Raw genomic sequence first — 25,175 nt, forward strand, 5'->3', positions numbered from 1 at the left:
CCACGATGTCAGCCAAAAAAAAAGAAAAAGAAAAAGATGACTGACTTCCTCCTCCCCCATTGATGGTATCTTTCTGCTCATCAGTGTGGACAGTGTTAACCATCTCTGCACGCCTTATGAGGTCACTGGAGATTAATGTTGCTTGTTCAGGGTTTTTCCAGAGACGCCGCCGTATTAGCGCTTATAGCTCTCGGCAGATAGGAGGAGGGCTAAGCGGTTGTTCCAATGGCCTCCAGCAGCTAAATCAATGATGCCTTTCACAGGCCCGGGCTCAGATGGGCACAGATGTATGTAAACGGCTTGCCACTGAAAGCTAGCCCTTGTCCGAGGGGGCACCAGTGACAGCGACATACGATTATGGCTCAATATTGATGCATGAGGGCATGCAGCTGCGGCACAGTGACCAGGACTTCAACCACAGACCACAAAGGAAACCCTGTAGCCACTTCAGACATCTAACGCCAGTGGACGCTGACCTTGCATTAATCAGCATATCCCATATAGCGCATTCCTTTTGAAGCTGCGTCCAAAAGTGATATTGTGACGTAGATCTTCCCTGTGAATGGTGCATTATGTTGTGTCAATTCAGATTCATCCCTACATGACCTACGTATCTCCTAAATCAAAAACCTGACAGCATGTTGGCGCCTCTTGTTACCAACTATCTATACAGTTCTATTCTGTACCGTCGACCTGCTGAGAAGAGAAGCACTTCATTTAACTCCATTCAAAAAAAGCTAAAAATCCACCAAAGCTGGCCTTTATATTCCTTATGTGACTCCAAATAAAAAATGACAGTAAGAAATGGCTCAGAGTGGTCCAGCGGGCTAAGCTTGCAATCAGCTGCCGGAGCCCTGAGAAAGCACAATTGGCCTTGCTCTTTCTGGGTGGGGAGATAGTGCTCTCTCTTTCCCCTCATCACTCCAAAGGGTGATGTCGATCAGCACAAGGCTGCGTCTGTGAGCTGATGTATCAGAACCGAGATGCTGCGCTGTCCTACGAGTGCGCTGTGATGCTACTCGGCAATTCTGCATCAGCAGCAGTTCCAAAAAAGAGATGCTAGAGTCGTGTAAATTGGGAAGAAAATAGGGAGTAAAAAATTTGAAATAAAATTATATATATAAAAAAGAAGAAGGACAGTAAGAAGAAAGACTTCAACCATCAGTTTTATACCACATACAACTGCAGGGCTTATAAAACTCTTTAGTACACTCTTAAAAATAAAGGTCCCTGAATGCTTCCTGGCCTGGATGTCTACACCAATATAATGGTCTCTACTGTATCACTGCTGCCCAAAGCAGAACATCAGTATCTCCCCAGTCGATTTGTAGTTTACTACATCACTTCAACACAGCATTTGTTCTTACTGTTATACAGTATTCTTAGTATGAGTGTTTCATGAAGAATGGAGGAATAATGATGCTCCAAAATAACTTGGAATGAAACTTTTATACACTTTATAGACTTCCTATGAAAGTTAAAAATGGTTTTCCCTTCTTCTATAGCGCTAATATTTTGGAGACACATGTTTTTCTTTGGACAACAACTATATATATATTTTTTTCTTCATTTTGATATCCATTTTAATCTGAAAACTACAATACCTAAACACTGAAATTATTAATCTTTTTTTTTTTTTTAAGTTACACTTAGGGTGTCAATCGATTAAAAAATGTTATCTGATTAATTACAACAATATTCTGTGATTAACTGAGATTAATCGCACTTGTTCTTCTTAAGATGCAGGTTTTCATAGTGGATATTTTAATGTAAATAAAAGAAAAAATGCAAGAAATGTACAAATGCAATTATACAGCTCTGGAAGAAAAATAAGAGACCACTTAAAAATTATGAGTTTCTTTGATTTTACCAAATTGAAAACCTCTGGAATATAATCAAGAGGAAGATGTATGATCACAAGACATCAAACCAAGCTAAACTGCTTGAATTTTTTGCACCAGGAGTAAAGCAGCATCAAGTTATCCAAAAGCAGTGTGCAAGACTGGTGGAGGAGAGCATGCCAAGATGCATGAAAACTGTGATTAAAAACCAGGGTTATTCCACCAAATATTTGTGGATCGAGGAATGCTAATAATATTATAGGTAACTTTATTATTTAAGGAAAAACTGCTATCCCTTAGCGTTTTATTATCACAGAAACTCTCTTAAGTGTGCAAAACGGACACGTTCAATTTGTTTGTTGAATCACTAAACATTTATATGAATGTTAAATTGTTGTAAACAGGAGATTGACTCATTGTTTGACTTTGGCGTGCTTTCAAATTGAGATTATTATTATTGTTTTATCACATGTGATGGTATTAAGCATTCAGAATATGAATCATTGGTCATTTTATTAACATTTATTCAAAAATAAGCCTAATTAAAGTGCTTTACACATTTCGCAACATCATCTTTCTAAGAGGTTAAAAGACTTCTTCACACTCACACATCTGATTTGCCAAAATGGCACAGATTCAAGCGTCCATTTAGACACCTTTATTTTTAAGCGTGTAAGCAACACGATACTGGAACAAGTTCTACCTTAGATAAAAAAAACTGTGTTAATAACACAACAGTCATCTGACTCCTCTATTTCAACAGACAGTGCAGATATGGCTCATTTTAGGTGCTCATTTTAGGAAACACATGAAGCAAAAAACAAGCAGGATTAAACAGATCCCGTCCTGAATAGCTTTCCCTTTCAATTCACTCTCAATAGCGGAGCTGGAAGCATTTCAAATGAGACTCTGGAGTTCCTAACAACAGAAAAAATCCTCAAAGAGTCTCAGCAAGTTTTACAGACCGGTGCTGCTGAATATATTCTTCCATAAGCCCAAAAAAATTCAGTTTAAATAAATTAATATCTGTATATTTTAAGATCAGTTAGGCCTGTCATAATAATTACATTATTGTTAGACATATGCAATATATGGGCATGACATCAATTATATTCTTTGGAAAGTCTATTAGCAAAAATAGGATGTCAGAGGTACAGAATAGAACTGTATAGATAGTTAGTAACAAGAGTTCCCTGTAATAAACATCAGTCAGTAACAGATGTAACACACCAGTGACGACTTTCATCTTCAGGAGAATGCTGGTGTGTTAATTTTGTTTAAGTCAAGTCAAGTCAAGTCAAGTCAAGTAGTTTTATTGTCAATACTGCATATGTACAGGACATACAGAGAATTGAAATTACGTTACTCTCCTTCCCAATTTTACAGCAAGTACAGATAATAGATATAATAAAAGAGAATGGGAGACACTATGTGTACAATACAGCAGGGACACAAATAGACATACATGAGACAAAAACAAGGTGCAGTGGTGTGGGGGAGAAATAGATATATAAATATAAGTAAATAAGTAAAAATAGATATATAATTATAATATAAAAGAGTGGGAGACACTATATGTTCAATACAGCAAGACACAATAAACATACGTAAGACAATAGTGCAATATTGATGGTGATTGAGATGGAATGACAGTATAAATAGTATATATCAGTAGTGCAAATACGGTATATGGTATATAGCTTAAGGCTGGTAAAGTGAATGGGTGCGTAAGTCCTTAAAGTTCACAGTTTAATTATATTTTATATATATATATATATATATATATATATATATATATATATATATATATATATATATATTTTTTTTTTTTTTTTTTTTTTAAATGCAGTTTTCCAATTTAGTTTTCCAAATGAGTTTTTAAATGAGTTTATCTTTAGTTTTAGTTATCTTTTAGTATCTTTTAGTTTCATGTATTAATTCATTTATTCAGTTTTTGTCTATTCTTATGTTTTCATTTCGATTCTTATGTTCTTAGTTCATTATTAATAATACCAATAATGTATTATTGTGATTATACCACAGTTCCATTATCACTGTTTATTGAAAAAAATTGAGTTAAAGAGGACGAGAAAATACGATCTGTTTGGTTATTAAAATAGTTCCATTGCTGCTCTGTTTGTAGCTGTGCTGTTTGGCTTGTAAGCGCTGCATCGTTGCTAGGTTACCTGTATGTGGCGGAGTAATACATGGAGCACTTCGGTTACAGTGCATTACCGGCTGATAACGGCACTCATAAAACACCTCTCAGCCAGTCACACTGCAGGGTCAGAACTAACTGTGGTATACTATTCATTTCATGATTTCTTTCCATTCTTATCATTTTACTTTACTTTTATTATTATTATAATTTCTTCTTTATTTTATATATATATATATATATATATATATATATATATATATATATATATATATATATATATATATATTCATGTTTATGTGTCCATTTTGTATGGTATTTTCTTTTTTTACATACATATTTTATTCCTCTATATGAATAAAAAGATATACCGTATTTTTCGGACTATAAGGCGCACTTAAAAACTTTTAATTTTCACAAAAATTGATCTTATATCAATCTTATAATACGGTGCGCCTTTTGTATGGATTTTACTCGTCAGGTTGTAAGGAGCAGTAAACACACACTCCGTGCAGCGTTATAGAGAGTTTCAGTGCTATACAGAGTCCAGAGCCGTGCAGCTCCGAGGCTGAGCAGCAATAGCATTAGCTAGATGCTAACCGCTAAGCTAGCTAGCTTATTCACTGAGATCAGTATTATCTAAATTTTACTCGTCAGGTTGTAAGGAGCAGTAAACACACACTCCGTGCAGCGTTATACAGAGTTTCAGTGCTATATAGAGTCCAGAGCCGTGCAGCTCCGAGGCTGGAGCAGCAAATAGCATTAGCTAGCTTATTCACTGTTCAGAGATCAGTATTTTCTAAATTTAGCACTTTTAATACTGCTGGAGCAGTATTATTAGAGTTAGATGCTAATCGCTAAGCGTTCACCGTTCAGAGGTGAGTTATCGGCCTGTAAGTCTGTGCTGCTTTGCCTGGCTAGCATTAGCTAGATGCTAAGCGCTAACTCTCTCAGAGGTGAGTTTTATCAGCCTGTAATCTGCTTGTTTACAGTGTTAAAACAAGCTACGGGGGACGAATCGCTAGCTAATATCTCACTGTCTTACCAGAACATGCAGGATTACTCAGTGTAACGCTGTCGTTTAAGTTTGGGTTAACTTTACTAGTTTAGGTGACTAGCTAGCGTGCTAGCGGATAGCTATGCTAACGCTGGTGCAGCAAGCCTTAGTGGACATCTGGAAATCTAAGCTTACTGTAAATAAACTGAAGCACGTTACTCACCCAAATAAACAGTTTTCAGGAGAGGAATCTGTGTAGATTAATATCCAGCACTCGTTTGACTTTGAAAGAGCTAGATTTATATATACTGAGACGCTCCACCGGCAAGCGACCACCCCCGGTGGGGGAAGGGAAACATGGCGCCACCCCTGTTCACTTTGATATAGGCACCCTTTCTAGTGTCACTTAACGCGCCTTATAATGCGATGCGCCCTATGTATGGAAAAATAGCAGAAAATAGGCGTTCTTTGATAGTGCGTCTTATAATACGGTGCGCCTTATAGTCCGAAAAATACGGTAATTTAAAAGAATCTAGTTATTGGGACAGGCCTTTTTGTTTAAAACTCTTTTCTTATCTCTCAGGTTTCTTTGTGGCTTGAACTGAAACTAAAAATACATAGAACAATCAGATTTTGCTCTTTGCTCTATTTATTGGCACCCCTTTTATGTACTTCTGAGAGGAATGTAAAAAAAAACTTGCATGTTTATAAAGGTTTAATGCTGCTTTCACTCATTATTTATTGTTCTTTAAGTGATAAAACAAATATAAACAGAAAAAGCAATAAATAAGGATTGAAACTGTAAGGATGCAACGTGTTTAATCATAAATAACTCTACAGCTGTCTAGAGATATCAACATCTTCCTATCAACAACTTAAAATTCCACTCTAGAGAAGCTAAGCTTTCCAAGAATACTCCATATATGGTAATGTTTGTTTTATTTTCTTGTGAAATCTGAGGCCTGATCAACACTACATCTGCAGACTCAACTGTACTGACCACCTATGAGATCACAGTGTATAAAGATCAATGTTTAGAGGCCACATACTGTATATTATTATGTTTTGTCTGTAGTCACTTGCAGGTTTTTCTTTTTGTAATCTCTTTGCAGCCAATCAAAAGATGATATACAGTATCAAGAAGATCCAAGCAGTAGTTCAGCTTTAGATACCTTTATACCTAAATACAGGTGCATCTCAAAGAATACTCTAAAGTAAAGTTACTCTATTTCAGTAAGTTCTGCACACAGAGTGATCTATTTTATGGGTTTATTTATTTTATTATTGATAATATTTATGGCTTGCAGGCAATGAAAACCCAAAAACCAATGTCTCCAAAAATTTGAATATTATAGAAGACCAATTGGTACTTTTGGCAGTGTGCCAAGTCCTGCTGGAAAATGAAATCCACATCTCCATAAAAGTTGTCAGCAGAGAGAATAAAAAGTAACGTTTCAATATTTGGACAAGATTTAAATGACTGAGAATGTTTGTTAAAAATAGCTTTACCGTGCCTCCCTATTCTCTGTGTGAAAACCCTCATATCAATACTCTCATAACTATATTACTTAATATCTTAATTAACATCAGTTTCATAGGCTTCACATTTAAACCCTGTGGGACTCCACAAGAGATGAGAATGGGTGGTGGAGTGGAGGGATGGCAGTGTTTTAGGGTGCACTCGTGTCTATGCTACCTTCTAGCTCTCTGTCATTTTAGGTAGGCTGTTAAACATTGTATAACATCCTCTGTACTACTACAGAATTCAAGCAGAACTAACTCTATCTTTAAACCATTTTCCGAGTTAATGATTGCCCAGTTCTCTGGCCTAATGCTGAGAGAAGACTTAACACCATGCTAGATAGATATTTCGAATAGGAGCATCAACTAAAAATGGTTATTGACAACAGTAAGAAATGTGATCTTTGATAGTTAAACTGGTTTATGGTTCCAATTGTTTAATTAAAATATTTATTTATATATGTTTTTAAGAAAAATACACAAAAAGAACAGTTAGGTTAATTAAAAACAGAATCATATATCACTATATTTTTATTATAATGATTATAATGATTAGCCTATACTGAGATAACTTCAGCAAATACAACCATATGCCTTGTAATCCTGCAGCACCTGCCAGCACCCACCAGCCTGTGGAAATCTCAGGTCATCTAAGTTCTTGGAGCAGCAAAAAGAGAAGTGCTGCCTAATGAGAGCACAACAAATCATTAGAGATCCAGAATAAACAGAGAAAGAACGCTCATAAAACACAACCCTTCTCCCACTCACAGCATATGGAAGTGGGTAGTGGGCGGAGCTCTGATGTCATTCACTTCTTTTGTACATTTATAGCCGTGATTATAGTGAAGAGCCGAGCATAAGCATTTGTTAGCTGTAAAACCGGCCTGGCAATTCAGCGCTTTGTTATACTGAGGATTGCGTCACTTTAAAAAAGGGGGAAATTGGGGGTTTTGAAAGGTCACAATTCTACAAAAGCTCAATCAACTTCTCCCCCATTAAACTGTGACAAAAAAAAAACACTGTTTGCTGAGCTGACTCACCTTGCAAATTCTGGTTGCCGATGGTCCACGGCTCGTCCGAGTCAAAGTGCGTGTCTCCTCCCATCCCTGGACCAGGGAAATAGGCATGTGCCAAAAAGCCACCTTCTCCATCAAACGGGGAGCTGTCACCATGGAAACCAGAGGCGAAGAAAATCATGATGTCAGGCTCCTTCCGGCGGCCATACTTGACCTCCATGTAGGCGATTTCTTCGAAGGTTAAAGGTGTTACCTTCTCCCACACTTTGAATGCGTTACGGATGGCCTCGTATGAATTGTACTCCCCAATCTTAGGAGTATAGTTTTGTATGCTGTGAAGAAAGGACCATCAGATAACGCAAATTAAATAAAAAAAATAATAATAACAACTCTAAATCCAGTCATTTACACTGAAATACAACAATATTATTATTTATTCAACTGGTTATTTCAAGTATTGTGGGTTTGAAGAATTTCGTTTTTATATAACTGTCTATAAAACTGAAAAAAGAATAATATATATGTATATATAATATGTTCACTTAACATTTCATGTTTTAACCCTTTCAGACCTCATTTATTTCTGTCGTTTATAAATGGTTTACAATTAGTTTATTAATGGTTACTAATTAGGTTGTAAATGCCTTACAAATCATTAATAATCCGTTATAACACATGCGTAGAAAGGGCAACAATTGATGGCTGTGGGTTCACTATTGTTGCCCTTTCTACATATGGGTTATAACTGATTATTAATGATTTTTAAGGCATTTACAACCTAATTAGTAACCATTAATAAACTAATTGTAAACCATTTATAAACCCTTTATAAAGGTAGTCTTATTTTAAAGCGGTACCAATATAAGTATAAATAATAATAATTGTCACACCCTGTCGCCATTCCACAGTTTAGAGATCAGCCTCCATGGACTATTGACTGACTCCGCCCACACTCAAACCTGAACTGAATCTTTGCCTGATTAGTCTCTCTATATATACCTGGACTCTGTCTCTACCTCTTTGCGAGGTATTGCTGCTCTGTGACTTTATTAAGAGTTTGTATCACTGTGTTTTTGCATTCTTGTTTTTTCGACTCTTTGCCTGTTTTTTTACTTTTTTACATCTCTGCTTTTGCATCCAACAACCTGGTCTGAGTGTTACAAAAATGCTGTTTTCTGTCTGTAATGCACAAAAAGAAAGACTCTAACATTCTAATATAAAATCTATATTAACATTAAATCCAGTCTAACTAAAATAAGTACGTTTTTTAAAGTCTATTGGATTGGAAGCCATTCCTAAACACCAAAATAAACATGAAAAAGTGTTCTAAATCACATACAATTCAGCTCTTTTAATTTGCCTCTTTGGCTCTCGTGCTGTTTTTTTTTTCCAGTGCAGTGGGTGGGGCTAAGCTATTGTTTCTTTGGCTTTTAAACATTTTCAATGGCTCATTTGTAGGCTATTCTAATTAACAATAGCTCTCAATTAGTGTTATGTGCAAGAAAACATTTAAAAATAAGAAAATATAAGAAAAAGGATCTGAAAGGGTTAAACATCTGTGCACACTGACAGCGTAATCCTGTATTGAACACTACAGGAATGAACACTGTAGCACCAGGCCAGCACACAGTCATCCAGAATCAGCCATACAGAGTCGAGTAACTTGCTCTTACAGCCTACAACAAATATACCTATCAGATAACCAATATATAAAAATACAAATGAACATCCTGGTAAAAAGAGCTTTGGAGGAAAGACAACACAATGATGGTATGTAACGAGAAAGGACACACCCAAAATGCAAATATAGGGTGCGAGGAGTCAATGGCAAAAAAGAAGTGCAGTATGTTTATGAACCAGAACTGTAGAAAGAGCCTTGAAAAGTTGTCTAAAAACACTTTTTTGGCTCAAAATTTTTTAAGGTAACTCATTTTTTTGTACTGGTTGGTAAGTTTTTTTTTGTTTAACATGGTAATAAAAATAGTTTATCTGACTAAAAACAAGTCACTTTTTAGAGTTTAGGATTTTGAGTAATCTTATTAATACTGTAGTCACCTGAAGGTCAAGTGGGTTTTGTCCCACTTGTGTCCAGTCAGAGCGTAGCGTTTCCTGCGAACATTGGTCTTGATTTGACCCCCAAACTTATCAGGAACTCCACAGCGGGGCCTCCTCATGGCACTAAAAGAGGAAGAACATGAACAGTTAGCATTTACAGGACCTTAACAAGCATTTACAGAATGGAGAATCATGAAAGATCCTGAACTAGAAGAACTCCCTTTTCTCACAGACTTCCCTGAGGGGCCCAGCTATAAATCCCGAAGGGTGACTTCAGTGCTATTATGTTTTATAGGATGGAAAAGGTTAAAGACCTGCAAAAAGGTGATACAGATTAGTTAAAATATGGAACATATAAATTCCAAATATTTGTGCATAATAAGCATTGTTAAACTGCTGAAATATTCAGTATTCATACTAAAATACAGCCTGGTCAGCAAAAACTAGTGAAGCTAGTTGACAAATTGAGGAGAATAGGGCATGAATTTAACGATTCAGCAGGTCATGATCATCATTCAGTATTCTTTAAAAAATGTATAAAGCTTTAAAGCTTTTAGCTTAAAGTTCAGAAATCAATATTTGGTGGAATAAACCTGTTTTTTTAATGCATCTTGGCATGTTCTCCTCCACCAGTCTTACACACTGCTTTTTGGATAACTTTATGCCTTTACTCCTGGTGCAAACATTCAAGCAGTTCAGTTTGGTTTGATGGCTTGTCATCATTCAGGTTTCAATTTGGTAAAATCAAAGAAACTCACATTTTTTAAGTGTTCAGAGCTGTATATATATATATATATGGCTATATTTAAGGTATGTACCAAAATACTTGTTTTGGTTATGAAACCATATGAAATGAAAGATTTGGCTGGAGGATACCAAATGTCAAACACATGTGTATTTTCATTGATTTTGCTACTTTTTTAACCCATGTATGAATTAAATAGTTCATATGATTTAAATAAGTCTCTCTGTAAGAGGTACACTGTCCAAAATTAGCATTTTATATCCTTTTTATAGCGCAGCAAAGGAAGCATTTAGACCCAGTGTATAGAAAATGGCACTGCTCAAATTTATTTATTCATTCAGCAGAACAAAAACATGGAAAGTGCTTTTTTTGGGCAAATATTTCATTGGTGTATCAGTTAATCTAATATTAAAATGAGTGTTTTCAGAGTTTTTAGGTTATTACGATATCCAAAAATATACAAGAACATATAAAACAAAATCTGCTAAAACTAAAACTAAAACTGAAAGCCAGTGGGATCTATAAAGTCTGTTTTTCATTAAACTGTAACACAGCCCGTGTCTTACTGTATAGTCTCTGAATCCATCACTCCCGAGACCTCCAGGCCGTAGAATCTCTGCATGTCACTGATGGCGCTGGACAGGATTTGAGCCGACCTCATGGTGGACATCTGCCTGCTGGCCTGAGGGAGGTAGCCATACATCCGGAGCCAGGACTGAGAGAGGGGGAGAAATATAACACCAGGCAGATTATTGAGATAGCCTGTCAGAGCCTGTTATTAGCTCAGAGAGCTGCAGTACTGGAAACCGCCTGAGAGTCCATGCAATCTAAAGTGTGCCACACCTGTCATGCTCAGAGAGAAACTTAATACAGACACAGATTGGGCTATAAAGTCACGGCATATGTAGCTGCAGATTGAGGGAAGGCACCACGGACTGGATGGGTCGAATTACTGGGGTAGCCTGGAGTGTTCAATAACACATGACTAAGATTTCTCTGCAGAATCTGGATGTGTGTATTGGTCTTTTTCATATATGAATTTTTGGTTTTATTTTAGTTTGGAATAAATAAAAAAAAAGAATGTAAATGCTAATTCATAAATAATAAGTAGCATACAAGTTGTTTAATTAGTAGTTCAGGAAATTTAGGATTAATTCACATTACAATCTTAGTTAATCAATTCAGAATTTTTTTTTGCATCAGATCAGATCTGTATCTGTATGTAATGTGAACAAAACACATTAAACCCTGAAACAGCAGGTGTGTGATAACCTGGTGATATGTATCAAAATACAGGGGTAAAAATGTATTTATATGAATATATTGCGATCTACACTGACTTTGGACTTAATACAACACAGAGGATCAACACCAGCAAAAGCATTTAATGCTTCCTTCTGATGACAACTTTTATAGAGATGCAGATTTCATTTTCCAGCAGGACTTGGTACACTGCCCACACTACCAAAAACATCAATTGGTCTTACTGTATATAATATTAAAATTTTCTAAAAAATTAGCCATAATCATCGACAATAAATAAATAAAAAGATAAACGCTAAAAATAGATTTCTCTGTGTGTAATACATCTATATAATGAATAAGTTTCACATTTTAAACTGAATTACTGAAATAAAGTAACTTTTCAATGATATTAAACAATTTTAAATACATTTGTTTGGAAAACTGTTATACCATAAATACACATCATCTACTGCATTAAATATGAGAGTAAAAAGTTTACTTTTTATCTAATCAGAACAGTGGGATCTCAAGACAAAAACAACACCAAATAAACCACTGTATGTATTGAATATTGATACTGTGTTTTTGATAATCGATACAGAAATTGCCAACAAAAATATCACAATACTTTAATATATATATATATATATATTCACACTCCTAGTAAACAACTGAATTTTCATTCATTTGGCAAAGAAAATTGAAGGAAAGAAAATAAAACCCAAAATTAATAGTTACATATTAACAGAAACAGCAGGAATTGTGAACATAAGCTTGTGTGCATATATTGCTGCTGAACATACATGTACCGGTGTCAGGAGTGCATAGCAGGGAGAACCAGGGGGCGGACGTAAATGCAGGTAATGCGGATTTATTGCAAAAATAAATACATAAATAAAAAAAAAAACAAAAGAAACACACAACCTAACAGACGTGTAGCACGCACAAGAACTCACACCATACTGAAGACAAAGGGGCTATAAATACACTCACACACAATGGGAAACACCTGTTGTCACGGAAGAGGGGGAGGAGCTACAAATGGATACAGGTGGGAGCACTAAAGACAGGAGCGGAGACAAGGGGAGAGCCATGTGCTCTGATCAATGAAAAACAAAGGAAGGGAAAAAACATGAAGGCTGATGAGGGACAGGGCAAAAACGTGACAACCGGTAGGGGATTTAAATTCTCGCAGGGCATATTGAAAACTGATAAGGCAGACAAAAAAAGTTGTATGCCCACAAAATGTGTATGTGTATGTATCTGATCCTTGCCCACATACTGTATAAAAAGTGACTCAAATATAAGTTTAAACAATTGGATTTTACATGTTCACACTAAAGCAAATTAGCCAAGACTTGTTTGTCTGAAACTAAAAGGTGAAATTTAAAATTAGCAATACCTGAAAATATATATAAATATACCTCAAAAAAAGACATCTCACAAAAAATAGTGAAGTGGATTTGCTTATTTGCTTATATATTTGCTAGACTTGTTTAATAGTTGATAATAGTATGTAATTCAGTGTCAGAAACCATATAAGCTACCATACTGTAAGTTAAACATGTCATAGCTTCACTGAAGTTAAGAACACATAAAATATTTAACATATTTATACATTTCTGGCCAGATTGTCCATTAAATATGACTAAAGAACTGCCTATATTATATATATTATAAGTGGTTCAATCTCCACAGCAAATACAAGCGTTAGCACGGCATGATAACAGGCAGTGTGGCCAGTAGCTGGTGTGGGAGGAGAATTCCCCATGGCCAGAGGGTCTTGTGATCAGTGTAAGGGGGGAAGTAAAGGGGAAATGAGGGTGGGGTTGGGTTTTGATTTGGCTCTGTAGTTCAGTGTAGGTGGCTATGCCCACTACTCAACGTTCTTAATTAGGCAATTAGCGCAAATTACATAATGAAACTACCCTGTCATTAAGCCTGCCCTGCGGCCACTGTAATCAGGCCTTCTGACTCCGCCTCCACACCATGCCTGCTCACATCACAGAAGCCAGGAAGGACCGGCAACTGGACCAGTAAACCCACAGAGAGTTTACCCATCTCCGGGACTCATTACTCAGAGCTGTGATGTTAGCATTCAATATTAAGCAGATACTGAAACAACAGACTGATTTCTTTTTTCTCCAAAATTCCACTTGTCCCACCCATTCAGCTGTATATCCCCTATCACTAGTGATACCACAACACAAGAAAGGTGGAGACTAGCACATGTAAAGTCACATGGGCCACAGCCCCTTTTCAAACCACTGATGATGTAGAAAAGGAACTGTTGCGGATGCTCAGAGGAAAGCGCAGCGACTCGGTTCCGATACATCAGCTCACAGATGCCTTATGCTGATCGACATCACCCTTTGGAGTTAGATGGACAATATGTGGACTCCTATTGATTTATGTACTGTATATGCACACCTACAGACTGTATTATTACCTCATTGTAATTTGCACTTTGTTGTATATATACTTCTAACGTTCAGTCACTTTATATTTATTGGTACTACTCACTTTGTATTACAAATCACCAGGTTTTGGGTTGCTTAGATGACATTTATTTATCTTTAATATTACATATTTCTTCTCATATCTATATCTCCCATGTTATTGCTGCTCTGTGTGCCTTCAATTGCCCCCGGGGATGAATAAAGTTTTCTGAATTCAAATCTGAATCTGAATATGTGCTGCAGGATGACATACAGAAGCTGTAGGCCTCCATGTCCAACCTAGACGATCCCAACAGGATACTGGAGCCTTCTTTCCATTCCTTGTACAGTTTAATCCACTAACTGTATTCTTTAACTTAATTTAATTACTTGCAGTATAATGTTGATGCATATCAACAGTGTATTGACACTTCATTTATTACATTTCTGTGTCAATGAGTGTATTACCAATGTGTGTGTAGTAAAGCGACCTCCAAAACTCACAGAACTGACAAAAAAACTAAACCTTTTCTACTTGATCCAGCCAGAACTAGCAAGTGACGCCGCAACAAAGGTGCATTGCTTCAAACCGCGTTTGTGATTCTACAGGCTGCACCCCGCCTCTGCCTGAGCTGGCCTTAATTATCAGAGGGTTAATGGAGATGTCCCACTGGGCTCATGAGGTTTCAGGGTCACAGACTCTATAATGCTCCCTCTTTTCCTGCACTGGGAGCAGGGCTGCTGCACTGTTGTCTAGCCTGGACAACCCCCCCCCCCCCCCCCCCTCTCCCTTTGCTCTGCAGAAGAGGCAGTCCTTTGTGCCCCCCTCTGTGGGCTGTGAAGGCCGGTGAATAGGTGAATAGCTGGCCCTGTTTTGGGGTACGGCCAGTAGGGGAAACCCCCATAGTCACCATCAAGAGCACAGAGCACCTCAGACTGAAACAACACAGGGTTGGACACAGTATGGTGGAACTGCCTCTATCTGCTTAGTTGCACTTCAACCTTTCTACCTAAAGTAGGTACCAAATTTGTGTGACTCCTGCTGGTCTCCTATTGTACCTGAAAAGGTCATAGTCCTGCAAAAATCTAATTTACACTGTGGTTTTAATGGGGTTGTGCTTTTAACTTGATTTAATTTCTAGATTGTATTTTTAGGGATCATGATCATGATTCTATACCCACTGCACTGTCCACTGTAGATGGTGATGCCTTTTTTTATGAAATATCACAGGTACTCATGACACTGCTGATCAAGGAATGTTAAATACACACACTGTAAAAATGAAAAAGTGTAAAAAGTAAGTGAAACCAAAAAAAAAAAACGGAACTTACTGCACTAGATTTTTTTTGAGGCCAACTCAATCTTTTAAATTTTGAAGAAAACCACAGGAATAGAAAATGTTTGGCCCTAAAAAGTAAGTTTTCATATGTATTGAAACTTTAAATATGACATCTCACCAACTTAAACATTTTATTTGTGTTTTTATTTGAAGTGATTTAAGTTCTACGAAATGTGTGTTGCTGAAAAGTTTTGCTGACTAGCCTTTAGGATCAGCAAAAAAAATAAGTTGTGCCAACCAGTGGGCGCAACACTATATTTTTGATTATTTACTAAAACAATTGGCAATTTATGAATATTACATGTCTGCCTTACTGTCATTCATATAAAATAGCTATTAATGCAAATGTAAACAGATGGAACCAGGCAGCATATCGTCACACTAAGCAACAATTTGTTCTTATAGCCTTCAACATTAAGGCCAGGAAGTTATTACCTAAGGTGCAGTGGATAACACCACCACCTGTTGGAGACTGGGGTTCAATTCCAGGTCTGGGTTACTATGCTATGCTTTACCAATAAGAGTCCTTGGGCAAGACTTCTAACAACATCAGGTGAAAACCCCTGCAGAATTGCTCCGTATAGACCACCATTCAACTAAAGGGTCCAACTGAGCATGTGCAGAGTAGTTGACTTGACCTCAAAGACGGTTGGTTCTTTTATTCAGCTTTAAATTTAAGTTTAGTTTTTTTTTTACAGTGCACACAACTTTGGAAAAATTAAAATTGGACATCCCATCCAACAGGACAATGAAACTGTGTTTGCGGACTGTTAAGAGCTTTTAGAGCAAAGGCACAGAACATTTTGCATGGCCAAGCATAGGCCTACAGTATAGAGATAAAAGAGATTTTAAAACAAATTGTGTAGGATACTACTGTATGTTCTTTCAACACTTCAGCTCCCAGCTTACCAGACAATCTGCAGGAACACCAGAAACTTGAAAGCTGTACTCTCTTTAAAGCCAGGCAGCTATGCAATGCACATTTGTAGTTTGTGATGGTGAACAGGGAGTGGGGGAAGTGATGAATGGCCGAGCTGTGTGGGACACACCTTACTCCACAGATAAGGCGTTTCTGTGTTCCTGTGTTCCTGCAAGGGCTTTCAATGGTGCAGGAGGTGGGGGTCCTTTAAAGCTCTGTGGGAAACCAATGATAGTAACTGTGGCTCATAAAAGATCACAACTTTCCTGCTCTTGTTCTGCAAAGATCTTTTTCTTTCCCCTGCTCTCTCAAGGGCACCTGGAATCATTTCTGGTGAAGTATTTATTGAAGGGAGTTGGAACAGAAGGCAGGAGGCAGAAGGCAGAGCTCCAGCTCTGGGCATTAGACATATGAAGAGTCTCTTTAAGAATCAGAGAGCATTTCAATGTGCATTGCACCATTACAGCATTACAGCATTACCAGCATCCCCCGCCATGCATACAAAGCACGGGCCGGGTGGAGAAGACCCAAAAGCCAGACGCTCCTTCAAAAGGACCTTGAGAGTCAATGCCATCACCAGATCCTCCACGAGCCAAGAATTCTCAGGGAGCTGTAAAACGACTCTGAATCAGTGTGTGTGTGCGAGCGCATGTGTGTGTCCAGCGCAATGTCAGCCAAGACTCTAACGACTGGAGAGCGCTTTTATTCCTGGAGCTTGGGCGCATGCCATCTTTCTGGTCATTAAGCAAGAAGGAGGGGGAGGGAGGGAGAGGGGGCAATCAAGATCAAGCCAAAAAGCAAGTGGAAGATGAGAAAACAGAGCGAGAGATTTAGAGAGAAACTAAGAGAGAAAAAGAGAAAGAATAGTCTAAGAGTAACAATACTCTTGCCGATATTACAAAGCAATATTTTTTAAATTAATTTCAAGAAGATACTACAGCAATAAAATAAACAATAATGTTTTTTATATAAATATAATATAATTTAATATATTCAAACAAAAAAGTTATGTGTTTGTCTATTTTGCTATTTTTTATCATTTTAAAAATGTTTTTTTAATATTATATATAAGAGTAACAATATTCTTGCCAATTTAAATTAATTAAAAAATATACTACTGCAACCAAATAAACAATAAAGTTTTATAAGTTTTTGTAAATATAATATAATGTCATATATTCAAAGAAAAAAAAAACATATCTGTTTGTCTATTTTGCTATTTTTTTTTTACATTTTGTTTTATCATTTTAAAAATGTTTGTGATATTATAGTGTTATATTATTGTGTACGATCCAATATGGCACACTCCTATCATCCATTTCATCTGGAATCCACTACTCAGCCTCACTCAAACCAAGAAAGAGAAGGAAGTGAGGGAGAGAGAGGGAGCAATCAAGATCAAGCCAAAAAGCAAGTGGAAGATGGGAAAACAGAGCAAAAGATTGAGAGAGGAAAAAAAAATTGGGAAAGAGTAACAATAATCTTTATATATACCGATATTACAAAAACATTTATTTTTGTATTAATTTCAAGAATATACTACTGCAACAAAATAACAATAAAGCTTTAATTTTATAAATATAATATAATTTTATATATTCAAACAAAAAAGTGATATGTGTCTATTTTGCTGTTTTAACAGTAGTCTAGTTTTTATCATTTTAAAAATGTTTGTGATATGTTTTATATAAATATAATATAATTTCATATATTCAGTAGAAACAAAGAAAGTTATAAGTGTTTATCTATTTTGCTATTTTTAACATAAAATAAATAACAGTGTAACCAAATACAAAATGTAACAAAAACAAAGCAACCATTAAAATCTATTGCATGCATATAAACTACAAACAAACAATAATATATATATATATATATATATATATATATATATATATATATATATAAATACAGTAAACAGAAAAAGAAAAATACAAAATAACTGCTTTTGAGGATTCTTTGTTAAAGTTTTTTTTTTAAAGGGGGCATTTTTGTTTAGCTGTTTCCTGTAAAATAGTGCCGTTTCAAATAGTGTGTTTGCAGTTTATCTGCATTTTTGTTGTTACATTACTGAGTTTTTGTTACATTTTTGTTGTCATGTTTATCATGTCGTTTTTTTTTTATTGTGTCAAAAATGTTTGTGGTATTATTGCGTACAATACGATATGTGACATCCCTATCATCCATTCCATCTGGCATCCACTATTCAGCCTCACTCAAACCAAGAAAGAGAGTGAGTGAGTGAGAGAGTGAGTGAGGGAGGAAGGGAGAGAGAGAGAGAGAGGGAGAGATGGAGTGGGAGCAATCAAGATGAAGTGAAAAAGCAAGTTAAAGAGACGAGAAAACAGAAAGAAAGATAGTGTGAGAAAGAAAAGATGAAGGAAAAAAAAAGAGTCAAAAGCAGATCTTTTTTACATTGGTTTTGACGTTGTAATCAGCGTGGGCCGTGGCTGGTTCTGAGTGCTGCTCTCAGATCAGCTGAAACTCATCTCCTGCTAACTGAACCAGAAAGAGCATGGCCTGCTCCACGCACTGCACTGAGGTGGGAATTTAAATAGATTCTTTAGTATTATTTTATCAGGAGATGGAAGACAGATGTTTCTTTAATTATACTTTAATTATACTTTAAAAAGGAAGATTCTGCCACGAGGTCAAAGGCCCAAGTCAGCCAATCAGCAGCCAATTAAATTTTTCTAGTGGTGAAAAATCAATGACTTTTACTAAAGCGCTTTCAGATTAAATTAGTATTGAAAATTGTTGGTGATCCAAATGGTGATTTGCTTACAATGGCAGAATCAACAAAAACAGTCTACTAAATGAACCTCTTGAACCAGAGGCTTCAGTTACTCCTACTTGGCCTTTTTCTATTCAGTTCAATTCAATTAAATGCAACTTTATTTTCATTACACTGATACTGGATTGTACAGTATATTAAAACACTTTTAGGCTTGATCTCTGGTGCAGCAACAGAAAAATATTGGATAGACATTAGTGCAAGATATAACACAACACAAGGTGCATAGACAATAGTACAGCAGACAACAGATAATAAATCAACAATAAATCCATAAATACATGTACAGGGGTTGGACAATGAAACTGAAACACCTGTCATTTTAGTGTGAGAGGTTTCATCATGGCTAAATTGGAGCAGCCTGGTGGCCAATCTTCATTAATTGCACATTGCACCAGTAAGAGCAGAGTGTGAAGGTTCAGTCAGCAGGGTAAGAGCACAGTTTTACTCAAAATATTGCAATGCACACAACATTATGTGTGACATACCAGAGTTCACATCTTGTTGGTGCACATCTTGCTGGAGCATCTGTGACCAAGACAGCAAGTCTTTGTGATGCATTAAGAGCCACGGTATCCAGGGTAATGTCAGCATACCACAAAGAAGGACCAACCACATCCAACAGGATTAACTGTGGACGCTGTAAGAGGAAGCTGTCTGAAAGGGATTTTCGAATGCTAACTCGGATTGTATCCAAAAAACATAAAACCACGGCTGCCCAAATCATGGCAGAATTCAATGTGCACTTCAACTCAAGTCAGGACAATAAATTATTGTGGTCTAAAACCAGGTGTTTCAGTTTCATTGTCCAACCCCTGTACATGTGTATGTGTGATTAAGATGCAGTTATAACTGACTGTAGTGAACATGTAGTCAGTGATATCACTAGGTTAGGTGTTTATTTGTATGGAGGAATGACACATTTAAAATACACTCACCGGCCACTTTATTAGGTACACCTGTCCAACTTCTCTTTAACGTAAAAGTCGAATCAGCCAATCGCATGGCAGCAACTCAATGCATTTAGGCATGTAGCCATGGCCAAGACGATCTGCTGCAGTTCATCCATCATGCCTTGCATCAGCGGTTCAGGCTGGTGGTGGTGCTGCAATGGTGTGGGGGATATTTTCCTGGCACAATTAAGGCCCATTAGTACTAATTGAGCATCGTGTCAAATCATCGCCACAGCCTCCCTGAGTATTGCTGCTGACCATGTCCATTCCTTTATGACCACAGTGTACCTGTATCTTCTGATGCTACTTCTACTTCCAGCAGGATAATGTGCCATGTCATAAAGCGCGGATCATCTTAGACTGGTTTCTTAATCACGACAATGAATTAATTCACTGTACTCTAACAGCCTCCACAGTCACTAAATCTCATAGATCCAATAGAGCAGCTTTGGGATGTGGTGGAGTTTCGGGAGATTTGCATCATGTATGTGCAGCTGATAAATATGCAGTAACTGCGTGATGCTATCATGTCAATATGGACCAGAATCTCTGAGGAATGTTTCCAGTACCTTGTTAAATCTGTGCCACCAAGGATTAATGCAGTTCTGAAGGCAAAAGAGGGTCCAACCTGGTACTAGCTAATAAAGTACCTAATTAAAGTGGCCGCTGAGTGTATATTAAAAATGTTTATCCTTAATTTGATTGTTTTTTGTCTAACAAATACCACTTTGCACAAATTCCTGAAGTAGGAATGGCATTTTCGCATATATTACTGTACAAGATAAAAGTCTCACTTCCCATGTGTGGTGTGTACAAATTCCAGAGGAATGTGAACTTTAGCCCCTTGGAGAACAGGCCTCTCAGCTGTACACGGCTGTGTAGCTAAAACTCCAGCAATGACGTGCAGAGTGGGCAGCAGCCCATTCAACAAGGACTCAAGTTACTGTTCCACTTCACTGACACACAGAGACTCCCGGGAATTATAGCTTTGTATCAGTGATATGATACACATCTAATAGAGGGGTTACAATTGGAAATATTGCAATATTTATGGTACTGAAAGCAAGCTAGATTAAAAAATACACACATAAGTAATCATGTAGTATCTTAAAAGTGTTAAACCAACTTAAATACCTTGTGAAACCTTTACGTGGGTATTATCTAGGTTTCTGTTAACTCTTATAACTCTTGGGCTTTCTTTTCTAGAGCGGTCCTGATGAGAGCCAGTTCCATCATTACATTTTTGATGGTCTTTGTGACTTCACTTGAGGATACTTTCAAAGTTCTTGATTTTTTTTTTTTCGGTTCGACTGACATTTCTCCCAACTCTACCTCTTCACTTTTTTACAACTGATGCTCTCAAACACATTAAGAGGAAAAAAAAAGCTCTCTGAACTCTTGACCAGTTTAGCACAGCTGTTAACTGAAAGCCTGAATTCCAGGTGACTCTACCTCTATGTCATAAAGCTGACTATCGATTTTTTATACAATATTTCTAAATCTGCATCTGTAACTGTAAAACTGTAACGCTCACACAAAACAAGTTAGGATTTCCCTTTTACTCCCAACTCATCCCTATCTCTCACAGAATTGTAAACACTCTTGCACAGACTGACATAAACGAAAGTATCTGCAGAAAGTTTCAAATACTGAAAGAACTCACATATTGTTACAGGTTCACCAATTACAGGCTTTCCTTGAACCTGTCCTCAACTCAAGAACAATTGAGTTGAGTAATCTTTATTTTACGAGAATGCAGAGGGGGGTTAACGGATGGTTGAGAACGGCACTGCAGGGGTTAAAGGCTGGACAGAGACTGGCCTTCAGGAAGTGATACAGTCAGCTCCCTGTGTCCAACAGAGCTCATAAACCCTCCCCCCACCCACACCACGCTCTGCTCCCTCTCTTAGATACAGGCGGCTGAAGACAAAACCTGTCATTGTTGCTCCTCAGCTGCCTTGGAGCCCTGCAGCCCAAACACATACACTCTCTCTCTCTCTCTAACTCTCTCTCTCTAACTCTCTCTCTCTCTCTCTCTCTTTCTATCCCTGTTTCTGTTTGTGGACCATTTGGAAAACAGCTGTTGCATGCACTAATCACATGCAGCACAAACGAGCAGTCCTGCAGCTCACCATCTCTCCTTCTGTCTCCATCACCCTCACTCACCCCATCACCCTATCTCACACTACAGCTGACCAAGGGATGGAATCGCTCTCCAGAACCAAGCAAAGATTGGTAAGATTTAGGCCAGAAGCCTCCTGATCTTGCTCAGCTCAACAGAAGCTGGCAACTGGCAAAACTTGTTAAAATACACATTTTATTATGTTTTCATTTTGCTAGTTTTTTAAATGTATGTAAGATTATTCAACAAATATCTATTTGTTGAATCTGTAAAGTCTTTGTACAGTCATATTTAAGAATGAAAAAAGCATCAATTCAAAAAAAGGAGGCTCCAAACAATCCGCAACTGAAATCGGCAACTGAAAAATTAAAAAATGGTCAAAAAAAAAAGGAAACTTTCAGTGTTTGGCCCAAGACAATGAAAAAGACTGAATAATTAATACCAAACTAACAAACCAGCTAGGATGGTATAACTGTTAATTGTTAACTGAGACAATGGTGAAAAATAATGGCAAAATTAATAAAAAACAATCTTTATAGCCAAATGTTTTATCTTTGTTCAGCCAAAATTGGGCATTTTGTTGCATCCCAAGTTTACTTGCAATGATTCTGTCACCGAAGATCTAATCACTGGCCCCGCCCCATTCACCTTAACGCAATTTAACTTCTCTACAAAGGAGCCTTAAGCTGTAGATTCGCTACAAAGTCTTAGTCCCCATCCACACGAAGATATTTAAAAATAGATTTTAAAAAAAAGATTTTTGTCTCCATTTTTAAAAATATCTTTGTCCACATGGAAACGCCATGCCACTCAAAAACACTGAAATGAACAGAGAATTTCTAGACATTCTGAAGTTTTCTCGCCACTCCTCATTAACAACTACTTCATTTTTAAAACCACCAGGTGCTTGTTGGTCCAGGCCTGATCCAGAGTCTCTGTTCGCAGTAAGGTTTGTAAATCTGGACACAGACGTTTTTGAAAAACTCTGTTTTCAGTGACCGAAAACGTTTTCATGTGGACAGAAGGCCAAAACGGAGACAAAATCCGATTTGTGTGGATGGGGCCTTAGTATTTCATTCATCTCTATTCAACTCTAATCTCTGACTCCATCTATACCCAGTGTTTATTTGGTATTCTGACCTTTGCCTAGTGTTTTGACCTTGTCTTTTGTCTCAAACCACCTTTTACTGCCCTGTTTGCCAGTGATTCAACCCTTGCCTGTTTTTTGGACTTTGTTTAGTTTAGAATCAATTTGTAAATTCAGAGGAAGCTTTCAACTTGCATCAAGTTGCATCAACTTAAATCTTGGAAAGTGCTTTGAGCTAGAAGCCAGACTCCCCTGAAACCAGTGTGTGGAGTTGGACGATACTAAAGTCCTTATTAGAACATCTGTTTAGTCAGTGACCATCTTCACATCACCGCTGGGTACTTATTTCCAGTTACAGAATGCCAGGCTCCTAACTTTGTGTTTTATGAATGGGAAAATAGAAAAATACTAATATCAAAAACATTAAATAAACCAAATATCGGCTTGAAATATTCACTGCTTGAATTAGGGCTGCACAATATATTGTTTGAGCTTCGTTATCGCAAGGTAACTGCATGGCCTCCATCCACATGGTTGGGCACGTGCTTGTAAACGCACGTGTCGAAAGCTGTCCACCTCAGTCCAGCACAGTTTTGCGCAGATATTTCCAGTTACAGCTGAATTCACGCTTTTAAATGCTCTTTAGGGCCTGATTAAAGGGCCGATTAATGTTGTTTTGCTGTTTTCCTCGGGTTTTGAGTGCTCTGCGCTGCACAGGGTCCATATATCGCGATATATATCGTCGAAAAAAGTTTTTTCAATATCGTGCAGCCCTAGTTTGAATCTTTAAAACAGGCCAATTACAAAACTCAAGGCTGTTTCATAACCCTAAAAGCCAGATGAACAATGAGACATGAGAAGAAGCTAGAAGGAGCTGAGATAAAGCGTTCCAAGCCATCTAGCTCAAATGCTTCACATAGCTAATCACAGACTGCCAAGGACAGCGACACTATCAGAAAAACGTCTGGAATAATTACACACAGTAATAACAATGCACTTGTTACAGTGCTATATTATGCTACGCTATGCTATACAGTTTCTTTGAGCCTTTAAAGTTAAATAAACCTGCCACAAATCAGAGCAGACCTTATCATTCTTTCAATAAATAAAATAATTTTGATTTAAAAGAAGAATTGTAAACTTGCTAAGTTATCGTAAAATAACTGAATTGATTTACGCCCTTACAAAAGAGCAAAGTCTCTTCCAGCCACACCTTTTTATTTGTCTAATAACCCAATCCAAAGGAGCTTAACCTGCAGAGACTACAGCCCCATCTGAAAGCCTAACCTGTCAGGTATTGTCAAGAGAACCAGTCCGGCTCCGGAGAATGTTTGTTTAGTAAGTAGAGCCAAATGCATGATAATAGAGGTCTTTAGTAAACAGGGCTCTCCGGTAAGACCCCTTGTGACATGAGCTAATCCTAAAGTACCTGAAACACAATGCTAAAGACAGGTATGCTCCTCCAACACAACTGCACACGACTTCAGAATGCAGTGTAACACTCAGACGAGTACTGGCTCGTCTCCTTCATCACTGCTGACGTTACGCATTGCTGTGAGAAACTGCAACCTTTACAAATTTAACTTTTTAATAAACTCTTATCAAGCTGCAATAAAAGAGATGCATCCAGAGGAAAGTGTCAGACTGTGGTTCTAATCAGAAGAAAGATAAAGGTTACCAGGAATAATAAATTACTTACAATTCTGACTGATATTAAAACTCTTGGTCCTATTTATTGAGTTAAACATACATGCATGTGTTAGAAAACATTGTCAGAATTCTCAGCTTAGAGCTGTAGAGGTTCCTAATGGTGTCCTGCAGTAATACATCGCATGCGTTTTAAAATATTACTGGCCTTTAACAAATAAAACCCCATACCATGACCCCAGTCTTTCAGAATGAGTGATGGAGGACAAGAAACCTTTGATCTAGTGGTATCTTGCG

The 25,175-nt window shown here is 37.2% G+C and overlaps 1 protein-coding gene across 1 annotated transcript in view; it reads right to left on the bottom strand.

Annotated features, from left to right (window-relative positions):
• The window catches only part of mmp15b (matrix metallopeptidase 15b), a 57,937-nt gene that overhangs the window by 26,315 nt on the left and 6,447 nt on the right, over nucleotides 1–25,175 (bottom strand). The window contains exons 2-4 of the mRNA XM_049465483.1: nucleotides 10,900–11,048; nucleotides 9,589–9,711; nucleotides 7,558–7,865 (exon numbers count right to left, since the gene is read on the bottom strand). Coding sequence (XP_049321440.1) covers nucleotides 7,558–7,865; nucleotides 9,589–9,711; nucleotides 10,900–11,048 — 580 coding nt within the window. The remainder of the gene's footprint in view (nucleotides 1–7,557; nucleotides 7,866–9,588; nucleotides 9,712–10,899; nucleotides 11,049–25,175) is intronic.

The sequence above is a fragment of the Astyanax mexicanus genome, chromosome 16 (assembly GCF_023375975.1).
Source record: "Astyanax mexicanus isolate ESR-SI-001 chromosome 16, AstMex3_surface, whole genome shotgun sequence".
Classification (NCBI taxonomy): Eukaryota; Metazoa; Chordata; class Actinopteri; order Characiformes; family Acestrorhamphidae; genus Astyanax; species Astyanax mexicanus.